General features: G+C 47.8%; 1 protein-coding gene across 1 annotated transcript in view; it reads right to left on the bottom strand.

The window, feature by feature from the left end:
• EHD4 (EH domain containing 4) overlaps positions 1 to 25,750 on the bottom strand; it is a 91,323-nt gene that overhangs the window by 9,610 nt on the left and 55,963 nt on the right. Inside the window, exons 4-5 of the mRNA XM_082618908.1 lie at positions 11,465 to 11,877; positions 1,725 to 1,889 (exon numbers count right to left, since the gene is read on the bottom strand). Of these exons, the coding sequence (XP_082475034.1) occupies positions 1,725 to 1,889; positions 11,465 to 11,877 (578 nt within the window). The remainder of the gene's footprint in view (positions 1 to 1,724; positions 1,890 to 11,464; positions 11,878 to 25,750) is intronic.

The raw sequence follows: 25,750 nt of genomic DNA, 5'->3' as shown, positions 1-25,750 counted from the left end.
TTTCCCTTCCAAAGTATCTGAAGGATGCCAGGAAACAGTGGTCCTTCAGTTTGGTCGCGGGGTACAGGGCATAACCCAAGGGTGTGAAAGCAGAACCTGCTCAGGAAGAGGCCCCAGGAGCCCTCAAATTAGCCATCTTGTGACCAGAAAAATATCCAATTCATCCTATGAGTACAGGAATATCAACTTTACTTCTAGAAAAAAAAGTATTTCTATGTATTTTTTAAGCCGACTAAATCATATTTGACTAGATCGTATATACCAGATGCATTCACCCTGATCCAGGCGTCACAGCAGTAAGTGTAACCCACTCCTATTTCAGTGTGTACTTTATATACAGAGGGTTTATATTCACAAACCCCTTAGGATCGATGCTTCCCCTCCTGTGGCCTGATCTTGCCTCTGTGCTTGTGCTTCCTCCTCCCTGACCCTCCCCCCCAAACCCACCCCCATCCCCACCCCAGGCAGGCTGGCAGCTCACAGGCCCAGAGTCTCCAGGGTGCAGCCAGTATGCTGTACACTCTCTTTGGCCCATGTAGATTCTTTGAAATTCTGAGCCAAAATTTGAAAACCAGGGGACTTTACATACAAATCCAGATCTCCAGCTTCTCGTGAAATATCCAGGCCTGCACTCCCACAGGGCAGTGACCACTGGGCAGGATGGGGCCTCCCCACCGAGGGGGGCAGGGCACACGCTCCCAAATCTGCCCCCACCGTGCGCCCCCGCAAGTCCTCACTCACTGCACTTGCAGAACTGTTTTCCTCCCGGTAGAGACATGTTTCTCAGGACCCACATCTCTACCAAATGTGAGAAAACAAGAGGTGGTCAGAGGGGGCACCCCAGTTTCCTTTGGCGTGGCCCACTTGCCTCACTTGTTTGAGTTACTTCTGGCTGGTGGCTGCAGGCATCTGAGTTGTATTGCCTGCTTTCCAGAGAGGGCTGTGGCCTCCAGGGCAGACGGGTCCTTGCACCGGACAAGGAGATGGTCGGTCAGGCTCTCTGAGGAGCCAGGTGAGGTGGCCTCGCTCGGGAGGGCATGGTAAGCATCGAAATCAAGGTCACCTAACACCACGGCGGGGAGGTCGACACACGGGTCAGGCCAGGGTGGCAGCACCCACTCGGGGTCACCTGGGGCTGCCCAGACACATGTCAGGGAGACTCTGAAATTAGGCCAAAGGCTGCCCGAAGCTGACCTTTAAGCAAACTCTTCAGTGAGCACAGCCTGCTGTGTCTGGTGAACTCCTGCCATGGCCACAGCCCGCCACGGCCTCCGACAAAGCCCGCAGCAGCGACGCTGCCCCAGCGCGTAATCCCACAGCGCTGGGCAGCGCGGGGGAGGGCCGTCTTCAGGAGGCCCCTGGAAGTGACCTCCAAGGTCACTTTCAGCTCTAATTCCCTTAAGGTTCTGGGATTCTAAAAAACAGGTGTCACTTCTGTGCCAAAACAACCTTGAACACAGCCTAAGGGAGCTGTTCATAGGATTTTTTTCAGGTGAGCTTAATTTACTTCTCGAAATGTCTCCCTTTTTGTTTAAATGTTTCAGGAAGCAAGCAATTTCTGCTTTAATCACAGGAGCCTATTATCATGTATTACTAGGAAGACTAATTTACCATGTTCTCCTCCATTCTAAACCATGAAACCCAAATGTGTACCCAGCCACTGGCCGGACAAGGTGGCAGTGCCCCTCCATCCCCACTGGTGACATTGTGATGGGCCTCCGTACCTGCATTGCCTTGACCTCGGGGAAGTCTCCTGCAGAAATCTGGTATTCTCGCTGCAGCTGAGTGTAGATTTCTGGCAACCTGCTGATAAGCTCTCTCTTCTTGTTTTCTTTTCCAAATACACTTGGCATTTCCTTCTTCAGGTGGCTGATGATGTAGGCATGTACCTGAAGGGGTATATGTCAGTGAGGACGGGCCATTTAGAAGTGCACCAGAGAAGGACAAATAAGATGGCATCTTACATGCATCATAGCACATAACAGGCATCCCCGCAAAATCATGGTGCTCAGGACAGGAGGAGGGCAAGGACCTGGGGGAAAGGTATGGGGGCACCTGAGTGGGAAAGACCTTGGTTCTGGTGATTAACCTCAGAAGACCTAGAGAAAGTTTCGCCAGGGCCAGTGCACGGCAGCACCAGCAAATGAAGCTGGAGGCTGTTGGAAATGGCTGATCTGCATGGAAATCTGTGCCCGGTGAACAGTGAGATGAGAACACCCATAACCTCCCCGTGGACAGTTTAGGCCCCGAGATCACTGAAGTCATTTCTGCACAAGACCAGCTGCCTAGGGCCAGGCCAGACAGCAGAAGCTCCGTCTGAGAGAGGGACCCCTGGTACATGAGGGGGGAGCCCCAGAAACCTTGGTCACACAGGGGTAGCAGGCCTGGCACTGTTACCCGAAGGGTGGTGAATCCTGCTGGGAGGGCTCTACTTGGCTTGCGTCACTTCCTCCCCTAACGTTTCCACCCTTCTACTGATTTCCAACCTTAGGATGTTAAGAAACTCTCGCTACAAAAGTTCTCTGTACAGCAGAAACTAACAAAACATTGTAAAGCAATTATACTCCAATAAAGATGTTTTAAAAAAAAAGTTCTCTTTGTATACCTAGAATTCTACAGAGTAATTTAGAAGTCAAGAAAATAACTAAAATAAGAAAAGATGAAAAACAGGGCAGTGATTACAAAAAGAAAATGACTGTGTAGCTATGGAAAATCCTATTAAAGAAAGCAGACGTCTACTATAATCTTGTGGAAGAATGGAAATTGAATAAAGGGGGTAACAAGAAACATCCCATGGCTCAACTGAGGGCCTCTGTGTATGTACATACACTGGGTACAGCCAAAAACATTTTGCTAAGATTTGAACTCTAAAATAAGTGCATAATGCAAATGCTGACAGGCTCAGACCAGACAACGCTAACTTCTCCATCTACATAAAGGTCATTTTAACATAAGCACACACTGAGCTGCCTGACTATTCCTACAAGTATAGATTGGGAGAGATGCTTCTAAACCTTCCTGTCACTAGTAAACTTATTTATTTATTTTTAAACATCTTTATTGGAGTATAATTGCTTTACAATGGTGTGTTAGTTTCTGCTTTATAACAAAGTGAATAGTAAACTTATTTACTTTTCAAATTAAAACAGCTTAAAATATTTACACGATTCTTTAAGATAACCAGAGAAATCCAAGGTTTGGGAATCCTCTTATTTAGAACGACGGGCTTTAACTGCATTCCTGAGGATATGATGAATAAGTGGTAAAAGTAGTAAGACTGGTAATTTCCTTGCCTTAATTAGTGAATGCCTGGCTTGGTTTGGATGAGGCTGGGGATGGCCCTGCGTAGGTCCGAAGGCCTTGGAGGGGCCGCCATATTCCATCGGGGAGAACCAGCTGTCCTTGCATCATTTCCTTGGCCTCGGCCCTCCTGGATCCTCTGGACTGGGCCTGTGGACCCCTCTCTCTTCCGTGCTCTGGCCTGCCCTGCTCTGGAGCCCACCCCAGCTGAAGCAGGAAGTTCTGCTACCTGCTCAGCTTCCCATCCACGAGGGCATCTTTCCAAGACCCCTTCCCAGAGCCCAGGCCTGGGGCAACTGCCAGGCCCCTGCAGGGCTCCCCAAGCCCCCTCCCCACCCATCAGTGTGGTACCTGGGAACTGCCAGGCCCCTGAGCAGGTAAGGCTGACTCCCCAGCCAGCCCCTAGCTCCCCTGGGAATGGCACCCTGCTCTTGAACACTGCCTGGTCCCCAAGGGCCTGCTTTCCCTGGGCTGGGCTGCAGGTGATGTGCCCCTGCCACAGCCCTCCACCCATCGCCTGGCACCTGCTCCCTCATCCCTGCCCTCATGGTGCTCACCGCTGATGACTGAGGTTGCTGGATAATGGGCCAACCTTGGACGCCAGGCCTCCAGGGCCCTGACATAACTGGGGCAGTTCCTGTGCCAGGCCTCAACTCCCTCCTCCTCCCACCTGCCTGGCTCTACCTGAGTCATGACCCTAAGGTGACCTGCTCATGCTGCAGGCTGCTCTCAGCCTCAAACTCTGGCCTGTCTCGTGGAAGTCCCCTGTTGTACTGCCTCTGCATGGCCTCCCCCTCCTGCCCTTCCCTGGACATCCTAAGACAGTAACCCAGGGTCAGATTCTATGCATGGGCCCTGCCTTTAAGAAGCTTATCAAGTTACAAGGTAAATTATAATCCTTAGAATCACAGAGTATTAAATCTGGAAGGGGCTCCCTATATCTGACTGAATTCCTGGTTCCAGGAAGTTCATATGACTTACTCAAGGCCACGCAACTAGTTAGGAGATGCCAAGCCGGCAGCAGCATTTAACTGTCTTACTGCCGCATTCTCTATCTTATAGAATTAACTGCTTTTTGTGGGTATGAATTAAACATTGTACTGCAGCTGCTGAAATCTGGAATTCAAAGTGAACTATGTCCTATGGAACAACTTTGAGGTTTGGCTTCTGATCGTTCCTAACTCACAGGGAAGCTTTGGAAAGGTCATGTACTCTTCCCTCCCCATACATAAAAAAATGGATACGTTATGGCACACACACTGCGAACACCACGCAGAATGTGGGTAAAGACTGCAATCTTCGAGCGGGACGGTGCCTTGTGATTTTCTAAGGACTCTTGGTAAACAAGGGGCAGCCTGGGTGGCTGAAATCCCTAATCAACTTGAAAAGCTCGTGTCTGCCCTTCTGTGTCAAAGATGTGTCTCCAAACACACGCAGGACCTGGGGCCAGATCCGGCGATGGTCCAGGGAAGGAGGTAGAAACAGTCTGATCTTTTGTTCTTTATAATAAGAGAAAATTAATTGAGAGGAAGAGGAATAGGAAGGAGAAGATGGGAAGAAAGAGGAGGTGGGCAGGATGGGACTGCGTGTTTGAAGGCCGGGTCAGGCGCTGCCACCGCTGCCCACACGCTCGCTGAGCAACCCTGGGCAAGCTGTCTCCTCCCGGGCCTTGGCTTGCTCACCCACAACCTGGGGATTACAGCCCTTACCTCACAGGGCTGTGGTTATGAGAATCGAGAGAGAGCACGTATTTGAATGCACTTTGTCCTCTAGAAAGGGGACTAGAAATGTAGTTATTGACTAATGGCCAAAGACCTATAGCTGGAGGGGTAGTAACGCCAGAGGCTTGTGGCTATTTAGTCCTTAATGAATAATGAATAAACTCTATATATTTAAATAGAACATGATGAACTTGGATTCCAAGTTCTTCATTCACAAGTGAATGACACTGAACCCTGGGAGCATTTGAACATCGCTGTCTTGTTCAATTAGCTCTTTCCCTTAATATAAAACTAGAAAAGCCCCAACTCATCAAATGGTGATGACCAAGGGTAAGTCAAATGGCTCAAAATGTCAATTTTTTTCTGGGCTAATAACTCAATGGGCAGAAAAAGATGTACTCCCCTTTAAACGAACAGGGATCTATAGTTCACATCTACACTCTGCCACAATCTCATTAACTGTGTCCATGACAAGTGTTTGTATATCCAAGGCTGAGAAGCATGTACACAGAGTAATACTGGGTATTTCCACTGTGGGCTTGGAGGGCAACCCCCAGCAGCAAGTGCTGGAAGCTTGAGGTGCTCATGGACAATTGGAATGGAAATGCCCATGGAATCTGGATACTGGGGAGCCGTGTGGGGGAAGTCAGGCTGGGATACACTGTTCTGCACTGGGCAACCTTAGAGTTGCCCAGGTTTAATATGACCTGATGGAGATCTGCATCTTTGCAGGCACAGCTGGAAATCCGCATAGAACATTTAACCTTTGGGGATCAGCACATTATATATATATATATATATATATATATTTTAAAAATTTATTATTTATTTGTTTGTTTATTTATGGCTGCGTTGAGTCTTCGTTGCTGCACGCAGGCTTTCTCTAGCTGTGGTGAGTGGGGGCTTCTATTGTTGCGGAGCACGGGTACTAGGCAAGCGGGCTTCAGTAGTTGTGGCACACAGACTCAGTAGTTATGGCTCATGGGCTCTAGAGCGCAGACTCAGTAGTTGTGGCACACGGGCTTAGTTGTTCCGTGGCATGTGACATCTTCCTGGACCAGGGATTGAACCTGTGTCCCCTGCATTGGCAGGCAGATTTTTGTTTTTTTGTTTGTTTTTTTGTTTTTTTTTTTAATGTCAGTTCATTGGTTTGTTTATTTATTTATTTTTGGCGGTGTTGGGTCTTCGTTTCTGTGCGAGGGCTTTCTCCAGTTGTGGCGAGCGGGGGCCGCTCTTCATTGCGGTGCGCGGGCCTCTCACTATCTTGGCCTCTCTTGTTGCGGAGCACAGGCTCCAGACGCGCAGGCTCAGTAGTTGTGGCTCACGGGCCCAGTTGCTCCGCAGCATGTGGGATCTTCCCAGACCAGGGCTCGAACCTGTGTCCCCTGCATCGGCAGGTAGACTCTCAACCACTGCGCCACCAGGGAAGCCCGGCAAGCAGATTCTTAACCACTGCGCCACCAGGGAAGTCCCTGGGGGTCAGCCCATTTTAAAATTGGGTTTATTATGATATAAAAATTTCAGTTCCTAAACTAAAGACCCAGAAGATGAACCCATGGGGTGGTAAGAGTGTGAGGCTTCAAGATGCAGCTGATTGGCTCCCACTTGGGGGTTCGTTATTCTGTTGAAATCAAAGCTGGCACCAACAGCGCGTATGATTCTGCAGAGCCTCAAAGGGCGATGTGGGGGGCCACCCAGTCATCTGGTGTCGGCCTCAAAGAGACAGGCTCCCCTGGGCGGACACAAGTACTGACACACCCTCAGTAGCTGGGGGCTGCCAACTGAGCTAGTTTTAAATGCTCCCTGGAGGACTAAGCATCAAAGGGATAGTCATCAGCCATTGTAGAATGATTTTTACATAACTTAGCTTGGGTCCATGTGGTGAATTTCAAAATGTCTAACTTCTCCCCAGAAGGAATAGGTGGTGTAGACAGACCAGAAAGCTGCCCCTGCACGCTACACTTGACTAAGAGGAGAACACACTTTGAAGACGAAACTAAATTGCACAGAACTATAGTAAAGCCCCCACATCACTGACCTCTCCTTTTCTTTCTCATTTTTAGTTGCTCCTTCCTCAAATGTTGACTCATTTTTAATGAATGAAGGTTTCCAAGTGGGTGGGAACCTTTCCTATCCTTGGGCAGCGTGCTTATAAAGGGTGGGGTCCTACAGTAAACTTGCCTTGCTATTTACCTTTATGCATTTATCCCATAAACCATTATGATTTGGAGTTTGAACCTTATTTCTTTAACTTGGCTATTTTAATTATAGCTGAATAAAACTAAATTCTTATTTTCTAAACGTATTTTGGGCTTTCCCCAAATAGGTTACTTTAAAAAATCATGAAATGAAACTTGACTGGCATCTTAGATTGTTACATCCTTCAAAGAAGGATGTCTACTGAAATCATAAGATATAATCTTTGAGGCTAACCAAAAAACCCACTCTAAAGGTTTCTGTTCCTTGAAATAGAGAGTTGGGAAAAAAATATAAATAGAAAAAGCAGGGAAATCATTAAGTTTCAAGAGATCTTTAGTAAGAGTGCCATTTTTCATATTATTAAAATGCCATCTTGGGCTTCCTTGGTGGTGCAGTGGTTAAGAATCCACCTGCCAGTGCAGGGGACACGGGTTTGAGCCCTGGTCTGGGAAGATCCCACATGCCGTGGAGCAATTAAGCCTGTGCGCCACAACTACTGAGCCTGAGCTCTAGAGCCCATGAGCCACAACTACTGAGCCCTCGTGCCACAACTACTGAAGCCTGAGTGCCTAGAGCCCATGCTCAGCAACAAGAGAAGCCACTGCAATAAAAAGCCTGTGCACCGCAACCATGAGTAGCCCCCACTCGCTGCAACTAGAGAAAGCCCGCGCACAGCAACGAAGACCCAATGCAGCCATGAATGAATGAATGAATGAATGAATGAATGAATAAATGTCATCTTTATGATACCTCAAGTTTGACTACTGCAGAGCCCAGCAGGACATTAGCAACGCAATTCTGGCTTTATTTCTGGATGGGCCACAAATTCTACCTAATTATGGTGGTCTATAAATAGACACACTTCATACCCCAACTCAGATCTGTCACCTCTCAAGTGACATCTGAAAACTTATCCTTTGCATGCTTTCAAAATGACAGCTCGACACACCTCTAAACTTTGTAGGGTTTACGTGGATGGATAATTTTATAGAATAAACAGAATGACAGATTAATGCAGAATGCAAGGGCGTAATAAGGAGCAACCAGATGTTGTCCACTCTGGATTTCAGGCGAATGCCTTCCAGACCAGGGAGTCAGGCTCACTGGAGTTTGAATCTATATTTTGTAACTTCAGGCTGGGGAGCCTTGGGCAAGTTATGTCACCTTTTTGAGCTTCAGTTCCCTTTTGTGAGAAATGAAGAGAATGCCCAACTTTGTGCACTTATTGACAGGATCAGACCCTCAGGAAGGGTTGGCTTACCAAAGGAAAACTGGATCAAGAGAGATAAAGATTAATATATCAAAACCAAAGAGCATTTTTATGAAATATAAACACTGCAAAGAGAAAAACTCAGGTGACTCCTTGTCCATTTCAGCAACAAGTTCACAAATGGAACACAAAACTGCAGATGGTGTATAAAGTGGATGGCACTGGTTAGTGGCCAAGGCCACTGTGCTGAGTTCGGCTTCTTCTCTGCCCAAGACTGTTTCCTGCCCCCCTTTGCAGTGTGGTGCTGCCCCAGGAACACACTGACACTGAGAAGCTCAGGCTGGAAACATCCGTACTTCAAACATTTTCCTTTATGAAAAGGAACAAGACAGATACTATTCTTAGGAAAAAAAAGACAAGCTTTTTTCCTAGAAGTAAGCTCAGCAAGTTGACCGCCCCCTGCCCCTGCCCCCCACCTCTACACAAGGGCTTTCATTATTCCCGGCATCAGTACACAGCAGCATTCTGTGCCTCTCTAAACCCAGGCCATGCTGGTCCCTTCACAGGGCCCAACACTCAAGGATGGCAGCGAAGTCCCATGTGCTTGGCACCCCCAGTGAGCTCTCTGCTCTTTATTTATTTATATGACTAACGACAGCTGCGTCTTCAGTCACTAGGCCCTCAGCAGCAACTGGTAAATTAAAAATGGCCATGGGCATTTAAAAATAGTTTAAAAGATCTTGAAATCTGCAAAGGCTATGACGTCATTTACCAGGCTTGGTTATAAAATCACGTCGGGTACTACATACACTGAAGGTTAAGTTCAGCTGTATCAGCTGGAGGAGAGAAAGACCACACGCTGTGGCGGGGGGCGGTCACTAAATGGGCAAAAACGGACTTCCTGCCACCAAGCATCAGACCCGGGACGAGCAGGGGAGGGAAATCATTTCAGGAGAGCTGCAAATCAGTGGATTTACAAGCCTTGCAGAACTGGAACAAAAGTGGCTGTAGTTCGGGAAGGAAGCAGATGGTACTGAGAAGAAAAGTTAAAACAGCAGTGACTCACAGAGCACAGATGACTACAGATTAGCTGGGCCGCATGGGAGGAGGGCATGAGCACGCACTGGGTGGGCAGCTGAGTAGAGAGGAAAAGAGCAGATCCAGGGACTATGGGTGGGGCTGGGCAGCCAGGGAGGCGTCTCTTTCGACATAGGAGGGATGCTGCCCTGTGAGCATGCTGGCATAAGGGCGGCGATGACGAGCCATGAGGAGGGGTTGGACAGCTGGTCACCTGCCCGGAAGTCACCCTCCGTGGAGCCCTCCCCGTTCCCCATCCCGCCCCAGCGAGGCCCCCTCCTCAGAGCACAGTGTCCACACCCCAGTCACACACAGCTCCCCATTCTGTAAGGGGGGGTTCTGCATCCCCTCCTCCCCCAGACCAGGCTGCCCAGCCCTGGCCCAGGGCTGCTGAGCAGCTGCTGACTGAATGAGGCAAAGTGATGGTGGACTCCAGAAGGCTGGCCCGTGGGCCCCCAGGCCACAGCAGAAGCCACTCTTGGTGCAGCAAGAGGAAGTGGAGGAGACATGGGTTCTCTGCCACCAGCAGATGAAGGAGAAGTGAGCCCACCGCACTTCCTGACCAGGGTAGCTGTGGATTTGGAAAGGCAGGCCCAGGGACCAGTTCTAGCAGAAGAGACAGGCCAAAGCAGAAGACTGAGAAGAAGACTGAGAGCCAGGAGGGCTGTCTTTTAGTCCTAACTTTGTCACTAATGGATTAGGTAACCCTGGAGAAATCACTTAACCTACCTTGTGCTTGTAAAATTAGGGAGTCAGGATAGACCTCTGGTTCCCAAACTTGGCTGATCATCAGAATCACGTGGGGAGCTTTACACACACACACACACACACACACACGCATGCACGCACGCAAATGAATCAGAAGCTCTGGGGATTTTTTGCTTAAAGCTCCTGGGTGCTTCTGATCATCACCAGGACTAGGTAAACTCTGGAGGCACTTGTAGCATTAGAGGAATATGATTTTATGAAATGTACGATAGTTTTTTTTTTTTTTTTTTGCGGTACACGGGCCTCTCACTGTTGTGGCCTCTCCCGTTGCAGAGCACAGGCTCCGGACACGCAGGCCCAGCGGCCATGGCTCAGGGGCCCAGCCGCTCCGCAGCATGCGGGATCCTCCTGGACCGGGGCACGAACCCGTGTCCCCTGCATCGGCAGGCGGACTGTTAACCACTGCGCCACCAGGGAAGTGCTACAAATAGTTTTTAAAGAACCATGTTTTTCTATACTTTTCCTTAGAGGAGTCACATCCTCCTCTCTCTTCAGAGACATGACAAAATCGACTACTTGAGGGTGGTCAGCAGATTACTGCCCACCCCTGTCGGGCACAGACTCCAGGGGCTGCTGAAAGGCTCAGCCACGAGGTGAGGGAGCGGAAGTCACAGCCTGGAATGGGGATGTGGTGTGCCCCCCGCCCCCAAACCGGCACACTTGGTGGGCTGGGCTGAGCCAACCTTCCTCCTGGGGCCCCTCTGTGTCTATGTGTGACACGGGGCTCTATGCCTCAGGCACAGGGTGACAGGTGGTGGCATCTTGGCACCCCACTGGTCCCATCGATGCCACCTCTCTCTGGTTCAGCGGTTACGTTCCCACCATGCTAATATAACAGCAGCATCCAGGTGGTGAGGGCATGGATTCCGCCCTGTGTGCCAGGTACTACACCGAGCACTCTGCAAACCAGGTCACACTAAACACTCCCAAGCACCCTGGGATGTGCTCTTATTAGCTCCATTTTACAGATTAGAAAACAGGTTTGGAAAGGTTGAGTCACTTGCCCAAGATCACAGAGCTAGGAGACAGAATCTAAAGAGGGATACTGATCGTGGGGCTCTCTTCCTAACCCATTCCACGTCCTGTCCCCCGAGGCTCCTGGAGTGGAGCCTCCCTCAAACTTTCCCTTAGAGAGGAGAGTGTGGCGAGGGTCCCCTGCAAAGGCTGCCGCGGGGGGTCTCCAGCTTACCTTGGCCAGCCTCGCTCGCTTGATGAGGTCATTGAGTTTGCGCACCGCCGCCTTCTGAGGAAGGCTCTGGATGTCTCTGAACAGGTCCTGGGCCTCGGCCTCGAAAAGCCAGCGGTTGTCAGTGTTCTGCAGGGGCTGCGCCCAGAAGGAGCCGATGTAGACGCGCAGCACCTCGGGAGTGTTGATGACCTTGCCCAGGGACCACATGAGGGCCCCGTAGACGCGCATCAGCTGCTGCGTGTCCACTTGGTCAGCCTTGTTCAGCACCACGCGGATCTTGTCATCCTGGCCCCGGAAGGCCTTGATGGCCTCCGAGAACTCGTCTGAGATGTCCAGTTTGTGCGCGTCGAAGAGCAGGATGATCCTGTCCACCCGCTCAGCAAACCACTGCAGGACCTGGCAGAAGTCATACCCTGTGGGGAGGGAAGGGCACATTAGTGCAGGCGGCTGCTGCGGGGACACGCTTGCCGGGAGGACTCGGAACTACCTGGCTCTCCAGCAGCTGCCGAGGAGAGAGCCCCGTCTCCAAGCTGGAGGCAGGGGAGGCCTCACTACCTGAGAATCATTTCAAATGGGGCCCTCTGGGCTGGATGCATCGAGTTAATGCTGGGGACCCTGGGAGCCCTTCCATGGAATGAAATAGGGGATACAGAGAGGCTTGTGGTCACTTTGATTGGGCAATACTTACTTCCATATATGTAACTTCATTTAGTCCCCCAGGAGTCTCTTGTTTCACCTAGTACAGTCTTTTGGCTCAATGGCAAAATTGATCAATGGCTCTGTAAAAATGCAGGCCATGGGTCAAAAGCTCTTAATTTCTGTCAAAGTCTCACCTTTCTGAAAGTTCCAGAGCTGGAGAAGGAAGAAAACCTAGAGGCCACTTGGAGTCCCATGGGGTGTCCAGGAAGTACCACAAAAGAGAAATTGCCTTCTCTTTAAGTTTTTAAGAGTGTTAAGGAGATCAAAGGTTGGCCTGGCCAAAACTGACCTATATTTATCATTTGGACTATTTATATCCTAAGTATGTTGTAAATATTTTAAAAATTGTGTCTCACAGCCATTCCGAGAAATGGTCTCTCGCCAATTTAAATTCTGTTTAGTTCACTTTGGCCACGTACCAATACACTCCAAATCATGCAGCTAAATCAACCCTCCTCTGCTCTCGTGGTCAAGATTTTCAGGCATTTCTCCAGGGAGGTAAGTCCCACGAGAAGCAAACAAGAGGGGCCAGTTCCACAGGTTTATTTTTATTCTCAGTCTGATTAGCTCTGGAATCAGAGCCTCAGTGCAGCCCAATCAGAATCCAGATGGGATTCTTCCTGACTCTACTTTAGTGCTCTTGCCTCTTTTTTAGATTTTGAAAACTTCCAAACACATATAACAGTCTAGAGAATAATGTGATGAACGCTGATATACCCACCTTGTACCTTTAAGAAATTATGACACTTGGTCTTTTTTTTTTTTGCAGCACGCAGGCCTCTCACTTGCAGAGCACAGGCTCCGGATGCACAGGCTCAGCAGCCATGGCTCACGGGCCCAGCCGCTCCGCGGCATGTGGGATCTTCCCGGACCGGGGCATGAACCCGTGTCCCCTGCATCGGCAGGCGGACTCTCAACCACTGCACCACCAGGGAAGCCCGACACTTGGTCTTGTTTGCTTCACATACTTAAGAAAATTGAAGTCTAGTTTATTTATATAACAAAATACCACATAGCAGTGCGAATGAACTAGATCTTCACTTGTCAACACAGGCAAATCTCTCACAAATTGGTGAGTAAAAAATCAGTTTCAAAAGGACATGTACAGTTTGAGAACATTCACTTACAATGTAAACAACAAAGGTCCACTCAACAGCCTATGGATATATACTACAGCACAGAAAAAAATAAGTTACACCAGTTTTGGGATTCTGGTTGACTCTGGGGGTGGAGGGAGTGAGGCATCTAAGGTAGATGAGAAAGTGTCTAAAGGAGAATGAGCTATTAGGCAGAAATAAAGGGGGTCTGTGGACTAAAGTTTCCATGAATTGAAGAACAGGTGTAAGGGGAGTAGGTGGACAAGCAAACTGGATTCAGACAAATTTAAATAAAGAAAACATTCAGAAATGCTGAAGCCCTCTATGCACCCCTCCCCAAGCCCCAGCCTCAACCTCCTCTCCAGGGGAAACCACAGCCCCCAGACGCGGGGCTTTATGTCATCACACATGTGCGTATGCTGCCAGCTCAGGCTTTTCACTTCTCTTTCTCTCTGCATCACTCCCTGACTCCACCGGGGACAAGGAGGACAAAGGTAGTTCCCGGAACGTGGGCTAGAGTTTATTTTCACTGCTGTCAGCAGCCAGTTTAGATCAGAGGAAAATCAAAGACCTATTGAACGGGTCACAGAGTAGTATGTGAATATTCAGAGTCAAGATTCCACTCGAGTTCTGTCCCTCTGAGGCCAGAACAAACCTCCTCCTAAGGCAACACAAGTTCTGTCATTCGAAGCTGACTTGTGTGCCAGAGAGCCCAGATCCCAGGTAGCAGATCCTCAGCAGATGAAAGATGGTGCTGTTCCCTGGGCACCAGGAGGGCATTTTGGAACCACCCACTGAGGGCCCTGCTTGTGGATTTACTTTTCCAATAGGGATGATCGACTTATCTCTCTGACCGCAAGCCTCTCTCACTTGGTAACTGAAGGTTCACAAACAGATGAAAGAAAAGGCTGTGTCCAGAGTGCACACTGGAGAGGACACGAGTTGTATTTTGCTGAACGCCCTTCCTGTCCGGTGGGGGTTGTGGGAGGGTCCCTCGGGGGCCACAGACGCTGAAGGCGTGGCAGACAGACTCTTGCCCAACTCGTTAGCAGGCTGGGGTACAGGTAGGTGATCTAGAATCAGACAATCATCTCCTACCAGAGGATGGTGTTGAATCTTGAGGGAATGATGCAAAGACACAGGGAACATGAGCATTTATTTCTGGCAGAGGTGGCTGAGTTTAGACAGTGATGGTGGCTTCCTAACCTAGTTTTTGAGCCCAGCTCTCCAACTTTCCCGTCAATTCTGCGAACAGCCTGATTTTCTGAAAAATTCCTTTTCTGCTTAAGTTAGCCAGAATCAGCTTCTTCGGTTTGCTACCAAGGACCATGACTGGTAAATAATCTATCCCCACATTTGAATATTTCCATACTCTAGATGCTCTTACAGTCAGTGCCAAAAGAAACTTGCCACTCCAATAGCTGTCACCTCCCCCATGTGCATGCACCGTGCAAATCCAGCCATGCAGATACGTCTCTCCTCCTCCAAGGGCCACCTGGGTTCAGCAGTTGGCCTCAATAGTACCTCATGTGTTTAAACTTTCACTTAAATTTGGGTTCCTAATAGTTATTTTTAAAAAGACTTCATTCTAGTGCTTCAGTGAAATAAAAAGTTACTGGAAACGGAACTGCCAGATGTAAGTTTACTATAAGTGAAGCCAGTACTCATCTCAGGAGGAATGGCTGCATGTCTGTATTCTTCTGTTTTAAAGTAATGTTGAAAGCTTAATAAGATTAAGTAGTATAGGGGAGTAGAACTGTTTTGTTTGTCATTAAGCAGGTGTAAAAGGATTGCTTGTTACACATTAGGCAACACAATCAAAGGTGAAAAAAATCACCAAGTGTCTCAGAAGAAAGCAAAGAATTATCAAAGCCAGGAGAGGTTGGTCTGCTCAATTTTTTCCCCACATACAACTGTTGTTATTATTTTATCATTTTTAAGTGTACAGTTTAGTGGCATTAAGTGCATTCATATTGTTGTGCAACTATCACCATTATCAATCTCCAGAACGCTTTTCGTCTTCCCAAACTGAAACTGTACCCACCAAACAATGTGTCCATCCCCTCCTCCCCCAGCCCCTGGCAACCACTATTCTATTTTATGCCTTTATGAATTTGACTGCCCTAAATACGTCATATAAGTGGAATCATACAGTACTTGCCTTTTTGTGACTGGTTGATTTCACTTAACATAATGTCCTCAAGGTTCATCCATGTTATAGCATGTATCAGAATTTCCTTCCATTTTAAGGCTGAATAGGTCTTCTCAATTCTTATACCTTCATGATATAAGAAAGGCACCAAATATCTGTCTACCAAAAAGTTCCAGCTGATTTTTAAAAAAATTATTTATTTATTTATTTATTTTTGGCTGTGTTGGGTCTTCGTTGCTGTGCGCGGGCTTTCTCTAGTTGCGGTGAGCGGGGGCTACTCTTCGTTGCAGTGCGCGGGCTTCTCATTGCGGTGGCTTCTCTTGTTGAGGAGCACGGGCTCTAGGCGCGCGGGCTTCAGTAGTTGTGGCTCGCGGGCTCTAGAGCCCAGGCTCTGTAGCTGTGGCACATGGGCTTAGCTGCTCCACGGCATGTGGGATCTTCCCAGACCAGGGAATGAACCTGTGTCCCCTGCATTGGCAGGTGGATTCTTATCCACTGCGGCCCCAGGGAAGCCTGTTCCAGCTGATTTTAAAGAAAGGATCTAGGGCTTCCCTGGTGGCGCAGCGGTTGAGAGTCCGCCTGCCGATGCAGGGGACACGGGTTCATGCCCCGGTCTGGGAAGATCCCACATGCCGCAGAGCGGCTAGGCCTGTGAGCCATGGCTGCTGGGCCTGCGCGTCCAGAGCCTGTGCTCCGCAACGGGAGAGGCCACAGCAGTGAGAAGCCCCCGTAATGCAAAAAAAAAAAAAAACAAAGAAAGGATCTAGTTTAATGATATGTTATTTAGTTTGCCTGCTGAAGGAAAATTATTCAGAAGGACCTTGAGACCACTGATTCTCAAAGCCTGGTCTTGCATCAGAATCAAGTATGGGGTTTGTTAAAATTTAGACTCCTAGCCTCTCCCTAGAACCATGGAATCAGAATCCCTGGGGCTGGGCTTGGTGACTTGCATTTTATTTTACTTTATTATTACTTTTTAGAGTATACAGATATAATTTTATTTTTGGCTAAATGAGAGTTGTTTACAAAGCCTCTACAACATATTTATACATTATTCTGGCTTTAGTAAGCATAGGATGGTGAATGAAACTGAAGCCTGCAATGATTTATGGTTTCCACTGAGGACTGGTCATCATTCTGAATAGAAAAGATTATATTTTAGGCACAAGGGAAATGAACTATGTAGTAACTTCAAAATATAATATTAGAAATATTTATGCATGCAGTTCTTCAGTAAACTTAAGAGTTTGCTTTCTTGTCATCTGACACTTTCATTACAAAGTCGAGAAGGGTGACCGGCATTTTATAAGCTCTTCAGACAATTGTAATGCCCAGTAAAGTTTGAGGATCACTGCCTTAGAATGAAGACCAAGGCATGGGATGGCAAAGATGTGTCTGTGTTATTGCTGGTCGGTAAAACAAAACACATTTAAAATAGTTTCTTTTTATTCTAAAAAGTTACCAATACATGGTTAGATGGTACAGCACAGAACTAAGGAAACACAGGATTTAAATCTGCTTATTTGAAGACAGATTTTAAAATTCATGAAAGCTCTGCCATCTGTGCTCATGCTGGGCCTAGGCCCTGGCAAGCCCTTCTCCTTTGGCTTAGGACCTAGAAATCTAGCCCAAATCCTCATCATTCTTCAAAACACCTGGGGGAAACTTAAGTGACATATTACTTAACTTGTATAAGCTCCAATTTTCTCATCTGTAAAACCAGGTTGTTGAATGACTGCATAAGAAAATGCTTTTAGGGCTTCCCTGGTGGTGCAGTGGTTGAGAATCTGCCTGCCAGTGCAGGGGACATGGGTTCGAGCCCTGGCCCGGGAAGATCCCACATGCCACGGAGCAACTAGGCCCGTGAGCCACAACTACTGAGCCTGCGCGTCTGGAGCCTGTGCTCCGCAACAAGAGAGGTCGCGACAGCGAGAGGCCCGCGCACCGCAATGAGGCATGGCCCCCACTTCCCACAACTAGAGAAAGCCCGCACACAGAAACGAAGACCCAACACAGCAAAAATAAATAAATAAATAAATAAATTTTTAAAAAAGAAAATGCTTTTAACATGCTCAGCACAGTGCTGAGACTTAGTAAACTTTCAATAAATATAAACTTTCATTATTAATTCTGCCCCCCTCCCTCACAAAGGTGGACTCACTTACTCCCTCTTCTGAGCTCCCAGAGTCCTTTGCTTATTCTCCTACTAAACAACTTTACACAGTGGATTATAATCCAATGGATATACAGGGCTCTCTCATTAGATCATAAATTCTTTAACCGTAGGGACCACATCTTCCTCATGGTGGCACAAGACAGTGATTATCATTGTGGGCTTTGGACTCAGGCTGCCTGGGATCTAATCTATCCCCATTACTTACTAATTCTGTGACCTTGGGCATGTTACTTAACCTCTCATTTCCTCATCTGTAAAATAGGGCTAATAATAGTATCCATATACTTCATGGGGCTGTGGAGTTAATGTATGTGAAGCATTTAGAATCATCTTGGCACCTAGAAAGCTCTCCAAGATGTTATCTACTGGTTATTTAAAAAATCCTCATATCTAGTCCCCAATGCATGGCGGGGGCACAATAAATATTTGTTGAAGGATGCCTGGCTGGGGTGAGGTATAGTCTACAGTCACAGAGAAAACAAAATTAATTAGGGTAAAGGTGACAATGCAATGATGCTTGAGCCAAGTGAGAGAATCAGTGCTCAGAAAATAGCTAATAGAATATACCTACCGAGCACAAACCATTCATATTTTACGAATAGAGCTAGTGGCCTTTCTTTCCTTGCTTGTGAAACAGAGGGAGTTCTACCAGTTGGTCTTAAAGACCCTGGGTTATGCCTGAAACAGAGCGATGATTCCAACCACAGGATTTCCCCTCTGGCTTAGGAAAGGCCTGTGCACATCTGTGTTGGCTGGGACAGCTCAGGGCAAACATTTGTACTCAACAGGCGGAGAGCAAGGAAGTGCCCCAGAAGTTCTGTTACAGGGGGCAGTCAGAGCCCTGTCACCGCTACAGTCAGCCACGCTATGCTAAGTAGGTCTGTGATGAAGCTACCACTTAAAACAACATTGAAAACCAGTGGCCCTCAGACTGAACGTGCCCTTGGCTGCTGTTTTTTTGGCCTACATAGTGTCCTTACATTTTGAGCTGACTGTCTTTGGTCTGGACAGCACTGTCCACCTGGTGCCTACTTCTGAGTGGAAACACTACAGCTCTGACTCAGCCTTAGAGACCCAACTGTGACCTCCAGCCCTCCTGGGCTCCCGCAGCGTGCCCCTAGCCCCCCAGAGAACTGTACTCCGTTAGTTCACAGGTGCCTCCCAACTGGGCCGGGAATGTCTGAGAGGGGGGGCCCTTCCTACCCTGCTTCCTACACTGACTCAATATTTTCTGTGGGAAAATGTTCAAAATCCCCCCCCCCTTTTTTTTGGGCCGCACCTTGCGTAAGCTTCAGTAGTTGTGGCTCGCGGGCTCTAGAACTAAGAGCAGTTCCCCGACCAGGGATCGAACCCAGGCCCTCGGAAGTGAAAGCACAGAATCCTAACCACTGGACCACCAGGGAATTCCCCTAAACTTCCCTGCTTGAAACAATCTTTTTGAACATGTCTCTCTGGAAATCGAAAATACACTAAACATCTTGGAATTTAACAAGACATTTCAAATACAAAAATTTTTTTAATGAATTAATAATTATCAAGTGCCTAGGATATGCTTGGAACTGTTGCTGAGGGACATACTGCCATAAAAATGAGGCTGCTAGCTTTACCCAGAAGAGCCCCAAACTGGAAATAATCCAAATGTCCTTTGGCAGGTGAATGGATAAACTGCAGTGCCTCTGTGCAGTGGATTACTACTCAGTGATACATGGAATGAGCTACTGACACGTGCAGCCACACGGGTGAATCTCAGAAACACGCCGAGTGGGAGAAGCCAGGCACTAAAGAGCACATACTGTACGATTCTATTCATATTAAATTCTAGGACAGGCAAAGCTAAGCTACAGTGACAGAGAGCAGACCAGGAGTTGCCTGTGGCTGAGGATGGGGCCGGGACTGACTGCAAAGTGGCACAAAAGAAGAAGGAACTTCTCAGGGTGACAGAAAGTTTCTATTTCTTGAAGATGGTGGTGGTTACACGAGAAACATGAGTACATGAGTAAATTTGCAAATCTGTCAAAAATCAACAAGCAGTACAATTAAAGTGAGTGCATGACAATGTACTATACTTCAATAAAACTGACTTAAAAAGTAAAAATAAATAAGAAAGAAAGGAAAAGAGAAGAAAGGAAGAAAGGATGGACAGAAGGCTGGAAAGGAGAAAGAAAGGGAGAAGGAAAGAAAGGAAAAAATCCAAGCCTGCTAAACTTGTTTGAAGATATACATCTCTACAAACTGCCGAGTAGATCAGGAAGTTGAAATCTGTTCATCAGGGAACTATGTCACAAATCTGGCCATGTATGGAGCTGGATTTAGCAACAGTCGAAATAGTCTAACCACAGAGGTTAATGTAAAATTTGGCTTGTCCACTGAAACTTTGAGAGTCGTGTAATTTCACAGTGCCTTGCCTCGTGGCCTAGGTGATTAAAGAGCCTTTCATGCCGACAGATCAGGGAAGAGAATGTTCTGAGTTTATGAGAATCAGTTCCAGCTGGGCAAAATGCAACAAGGCCCAGGGTGCACACAGATCTGGAGTGTGTGTGTGTGCGCACGCGCGCAGGTGAGCTTGCATGTGGGTGTAGTGTATGTATGTGCGCAGGTAAGGTGTCCGTGGAGGGCACAAGAGTCGACACAATAATAGAACTGTCCCCATGATGCTCGATATATGTTAAAAATTCATCATTCAATTATAGACATTTCGATTCTATAAGACTTTCCAATGGAACTTTTAACAGTCTGGAACAAAACAGAGATGTAATCAGTCCAGTTGTTTAAAAATACACTTTCTATCTTTGCAAAAGGACCCCAAAGCTATATAGCTTTGCGAGCTGGGAAAGAGACTTTGTCCTGTGGAAGATCCCAGCTTGGCATTCCTGGCTCCACGTTCTGGGAACAAGTGGGGGAGGCAGGAAGGAAGTGGCCCCTTCCACCCAATCAGGGGCTTCCGTCACAGCCCTGTGGAGACCGTGGTCACCATCCCTGCTGAAAAGACCCACCAGGAAATGGCATCTGGGGTTTCAGCAGTGGCCGCCTGGCTCAGGTAAACACAGGGCGGGGACCCTGAGGAAGCAAATTTGGCAGCCTATTTTTAACAGAACAACAGAAAAAAATGCATCAGTTTCTTCCCAAAGCCAAGTTTCCTCTTACGTGAGTTTTAAACAAAATGCGTGTCAATAAAAGGATGCAAGATAATGGAGGACATTCAGACCGAGGCCAGGTTCTCTCTGCCCTTGCCCTTAGTGCCCTTCTTGGGGTGGGCAAGGCCACTCGCCCAGCCAGCCACAGCCCAGGACTCTGCTCAGACCTCTCCTCCTCTTTGGCGGGGCCCTGGCCTGCTCCTCCCAGAGCTAGCAGCTCCGTTGCATGCAGGGCATTCATACCCCTTCCCCAGCACCTACGGTGTTGGTTCGTGTAACACCGGCCCCTCTCCCAGAGTTCCCCGAGGTGTCATGTCCATCTTTGTGTCCCTCCAGCACCTAGTCAGTTGTCCAGCACAGACTGTCCAGACAGCATTGAGAGTGCTGGCAGTGCCCTTAACTGCCCTTCCTGTCCCCGGGGCTCCGTCCTTTGCCATCCAGCCCTCAAATGATCCCCGCCCCTTCTCAGAACTCAGATAATCTCCCCAACTGTGAGTCCCTGATTACTTCTAGAATAAATGTCTACAGAGTCTTGGCGACTAGCCCCAGCTTACCTCCCCAGCCTTTTCTCACAGTTCTCATACTAAACTACCCTCCCCACCCCAGAAACCACACTGGGCTCTTTGCAGCTCCTCCAAAGCATCCTGCAGGTCTCTGCCTCTGACTTTCCCTTCTGCCTGGGATGTCTTCCCTCTTTCCCATCTCCAGTTACGCATCCCTCTGGGGCACTTCCCCCCAGGAGGCCTTCCCCAACCTGAGTGGAGCTGGACCTCCCCACCTCCTGAGAGGGTCTGTTCTCTGCCACAGCCTGTCTTCTAGATGAGACCGTCATCATGTCTAGAACCCAAAAGCCTAACACAGAACACTGTACACTAAGTCAGCTTCCCTGTGCCATATTCTTCCAGCATCAGTGATGTTTCTTTCATAACACTTATTCTCTATAATGATATATTTATTTGGTGATTATACGACAGAAATTCTGAGGGCAAACACCACCCCTCATTCTGCTTACCACCTTACACCCAGGATCTACCACTGAACATAGTAGGTGCTCAATAAATTTGATTTATTCCTCAGAAAAAAAAAAAAAAAACGTAACCCAAGGCTACACAGCTATTTCCCAGGGGAGCCAGGATTCAAACCCAGGGACGCTGATCCCAGAGCCTGCAATTTTATCCACTGCACTGCACTGTGTGTACACCATGATGGTGGGGTTAGAGGTGATTTTTATTTTCTTCTTTTTGGTCTTTAAAAAAGTAGTTGTTGAGGGCCTCCCTGGTGGCGCAGTGGTTGAGAGTCCGCCTGCCGATGCAGGGGATACGGGTTCGTGCCCCGGTCTGGGAGGATCCCATATGCCGCGGAGCGGCTGGGCCCGTGAGCCATGGCCGCTGGGCCTGCGCATCCGGAGCCTGTGCTCCGCAACGGGGGAGGCCACAACAGTGAGAGGCCCGCATACCGCAAAAACAAAACAAAACAAACAAACAAAAAAAACAAACAAAAAAAAATAAATAAAAAAGTAGTTGTTGGGCTTCCCTGGTGGCGCAGCGGTTGAGAATCTGCCTGCTAATGCAGGGGACACGGATTTGAGCCCTGGTCTGGGAGGATCCCACATGCCGTGGAGCAACTAGGCCCGTGAGCCACAACTACTGAGCCTGCGTGTCTGGAGCCTGTGCTCCGCAACAAGAGGCTGCTATAGTGAGAGGCCCGCGCACCGCGATGAAGAGTGGCCCCCGCTTGCCACAACTAGAGAAAGCCCTCGCACAGAAGTCCTCCCAACACAGCAAAAATAAATAAATAAATTAAAAAGTAGGTTTTTTTGTTTGTTTTGTGTTTTTTTTGCGGTATGCGGGCCTCTCACTGTTGTGGCCTCTCCCGTTGCGGAGCACAGGCTCCGGACGCGCAGGCTCATCGGCCATGGCTCACGGGCCCAGCCGCTCCGCGGCATGTGGGATCTTCCCAGACCGGGGTACGAACCCGTGTCCCCTGCATCGGCAGGCGGACTCTCAACCACTGCGCCACCAGGGAAGCCCTAAAAAGTAGTTTTTAAGTGTTTTACGATGAACATATATTATTTTTGTAATAAAAAAAATAACCATGGAAAAAATCATTGGCCCATATAGGACTGGGCTAGCAATATTATTGAGGTGGCATTCCCTTCCTTCTGTACTGGTGTTTACAACTAGGGTCTGGATTTCTAGTGCTTTCCAGCTTACTGCCATCTCAAGAAACCCTGCGGGTGGTGTCTTTGCTACACACCCCGCTGTGGACAGAGGCAGCCCCCCTTCAGCTGTGCCCGAAGAGCAGCGGGAACACACAGGTGTGCAGTGAGTACAGACACTGCTCCTGCCTCCCTCCTCACCTCCCCTCTCTTCTCCAGCCGGCTTTCTCCTCCTCGCAGCTGACCAGACACACAGTTGGGGTGGGTGGCGTGGGGGTGAGCTGATACTAAGCCCCTTCCCGGATCCAACAAGACTCTCAGAGAGGATGGGCACCGCAGCCTCCACATCTGCCCAGCAGTCACCTCTTTTTGTGGAGGCTCAATGTGTTTTCCCCTCAAAGTTTTCAGACGGTGATGGTCACTGCTTGGAGAATGTAACTGGCTACAAGAATATCCCTGCAGTTACAGAGTTCCCTGCCTCCCCGTGCCTGGCCTGAGGGTGGTCTGGGCACTGAACACACCACATTTTAAATTAAACCAGGGACCGAGCCTGTCCTGGGATGGGCTTGATGTTGTTTATCTTCTAGTTTCTCTTCCCACTCCTCTCCCTTTGGAATTTAGTCCAAGACCTTGTGAATTAACTTTTCTGTGCCTGTTTCCTCCTAAAATAAACAAGCCAGCCCCACAGCCTGTCTCTCCTTCCTCTGGGGGATGTTGTGAAGATAATGATGGGGCAGATGGCGCCACGTGACCCCAAAGAGCCCCCACATCATGAAATCACAGCATACCATGGACAGATGGGGAACTGAGAAAGGCTCTACCTGAACATTTAGCACGGTGAACGTGACTGCTTCTGGTCATGTGACCAAGCCAAAGGGAAAATTGGGTTTCATATTTCATTTTCCATTTCAGGTTAAAAATTAGGTTAAGAAGCAGGTCTGAGCCCTAGAAAAAGACAGCAACAGTACACGGCATTTGAGGCTCTTTGCTGGAGAGAGAAGTTGGTGAAAATCTTCTAGGAAAAACCTACATGTCCTGGAGCCTGGTTGAGCCACTTCACTTTACATGGCCTCAGTTTCTACATCTATCAGATGGGTCAGATGATCAATATGGATTCCTTCAAATCTTAAAGATATATATGGTGGTTCTGAATATCAAGCTTTTCTGAAACAAAATGTCAAATTCTCAGGAAAATCCATTTAGTGCCTGTATAGTAGATACCATCAAGTTCCATTACCAGCATAAGAATGTAAAACCATCTGGATGGTTACAGGAATATTTAGTGACTAACTCTAGGGGATAAGATTAGCAAGGAACACATTTCATTTTATTATATTCATTCCACTGGACTCATGTGCTATGACATTTTGGGCTGATCTGAAGGTCCTTGCATGTTTCCATAGCGGCAGTTAGTTGCCCTGAAAGATTAATTTCCTTGTCATTTAATTCCAAACTCCTCTATACTGAAAGAAATTACTAGAGGAAAAGTCACAGAATTTGAGACTTCCAAGGATGCTGAGGAAGTCATCAGATTCAGCCTTCTAATACTATAATTAATAGAGTCCAGGAATCAAGTGTCACACACATGGAAACTGCCTCTTCCTCATTTTCAAGTGGACTTTGTGTACCTCAGGTAAGAAGGTCTCATACAATATGTCTATAAATCAGACAAAGGCAGTTTGTACGTGCATTGGATTTTCTTGAGGCAAAATGCCAATGGTATATAGACTCCACCCAAGTGTGATGAGGCCAAATATTTACAAACAAGGCTTCAACTTTGACAATGCATCTTGTCATTTTGTGGTTCAGAAGGGCAAACAGACAATGTTTCTTCAAGTCATAATTTTCCGCAGAGAAATGTTAAACCCAGAGGGTGACAACTTGGGATCAACAAATGACTTGCAAGCGACCTCTGACCCCAACCCCCTGCCCTGCCCTGTTCCTCCTTTCAAACATTCCCATGAGTGAGTGTTCTGTGAGCATTTGGACAACAGCCATTCATGAACACCAGCTCCAGCAACTAAGTTATCAGCTAACCCACTCCGAAAGCCAAACCATTACTCAGAGATAGTTATTTCTGAGTTTATGTCACAGATAGAAAGACAGATCAAGTCAGGGGGGAGACCATGTAAGCCCACATTGGGGTCTTTATTTTAAAAAAAGACTCACTTATTAATTAAACAAAAGTCCACGTAGTTACCAACAGTATTTCAAAATGGTCAAATATCTCCGGAAAGGAACTGCTTTGAGAAGATTTGTAAATATGAAAAGATGCTCAACCACAAGAACAGTGAGAATGAAATTAGAATTATAATGAGATGCCATTCACCTATCAGACGATGCAAAGATAAAGCGAAGATTAAAACAAACTCGGTAATGCCCTAAACTGGGGAGGATGTGTGGAAACAGGCACTTCTGTATTGTTGGTGGGAATGTGCACAGGCACATCTCCTAGAGAGGGCATCCTGGCGTCAGTTAACACGGTAAACAGACCACAGTTCCTTGTGACCCAGCAAGGCCACTGCTAGCAGTGTATCGTACAGTTACACGACTGTGCAAACTGTATACACTTGCACTGTACGTGCAAAACTATCTGCATTCTGTGGCACTGTCTGTAACAGTAAAAGATTAGAAACTGCCTGAACGTCATCTATCCAAAGGACACCAGCTATTAATTCTGGCACAGCTATATGATGGAATATGAAGGAGGCAGCTCTAAAGTCCCGACCTGCCTGTGCTCCAAGATCTACTAAGTGGAAAAATCTTGGTGCAGAGCAGTGAGCAGAGGACCTTCTTACTCAGAGGAAGCCCAAGAGGCTGCTGCTGGGTTTTGCTCTAGGAGAGGAACTGGGAATGTGGATGGGACAAAT

The sequence above is a fragment of the Mesoplodon mirus genome (genome assembly GCF_964341445.2).
Source record: "Mesoplodon mirus genome assembly, chromosome: 4".
In the NCBI taxonomy this organism is placed as follows: domain Eukaryota; kingdom Metazoa; phylum Chordata; class Mammalia; order Artiodactyla; family Ziphiidae; genus Mesoplodon; species Mesoplodon mirus.
This window is presented reverse-complemented; position numbering and strand designations above follow the sequence as displayed.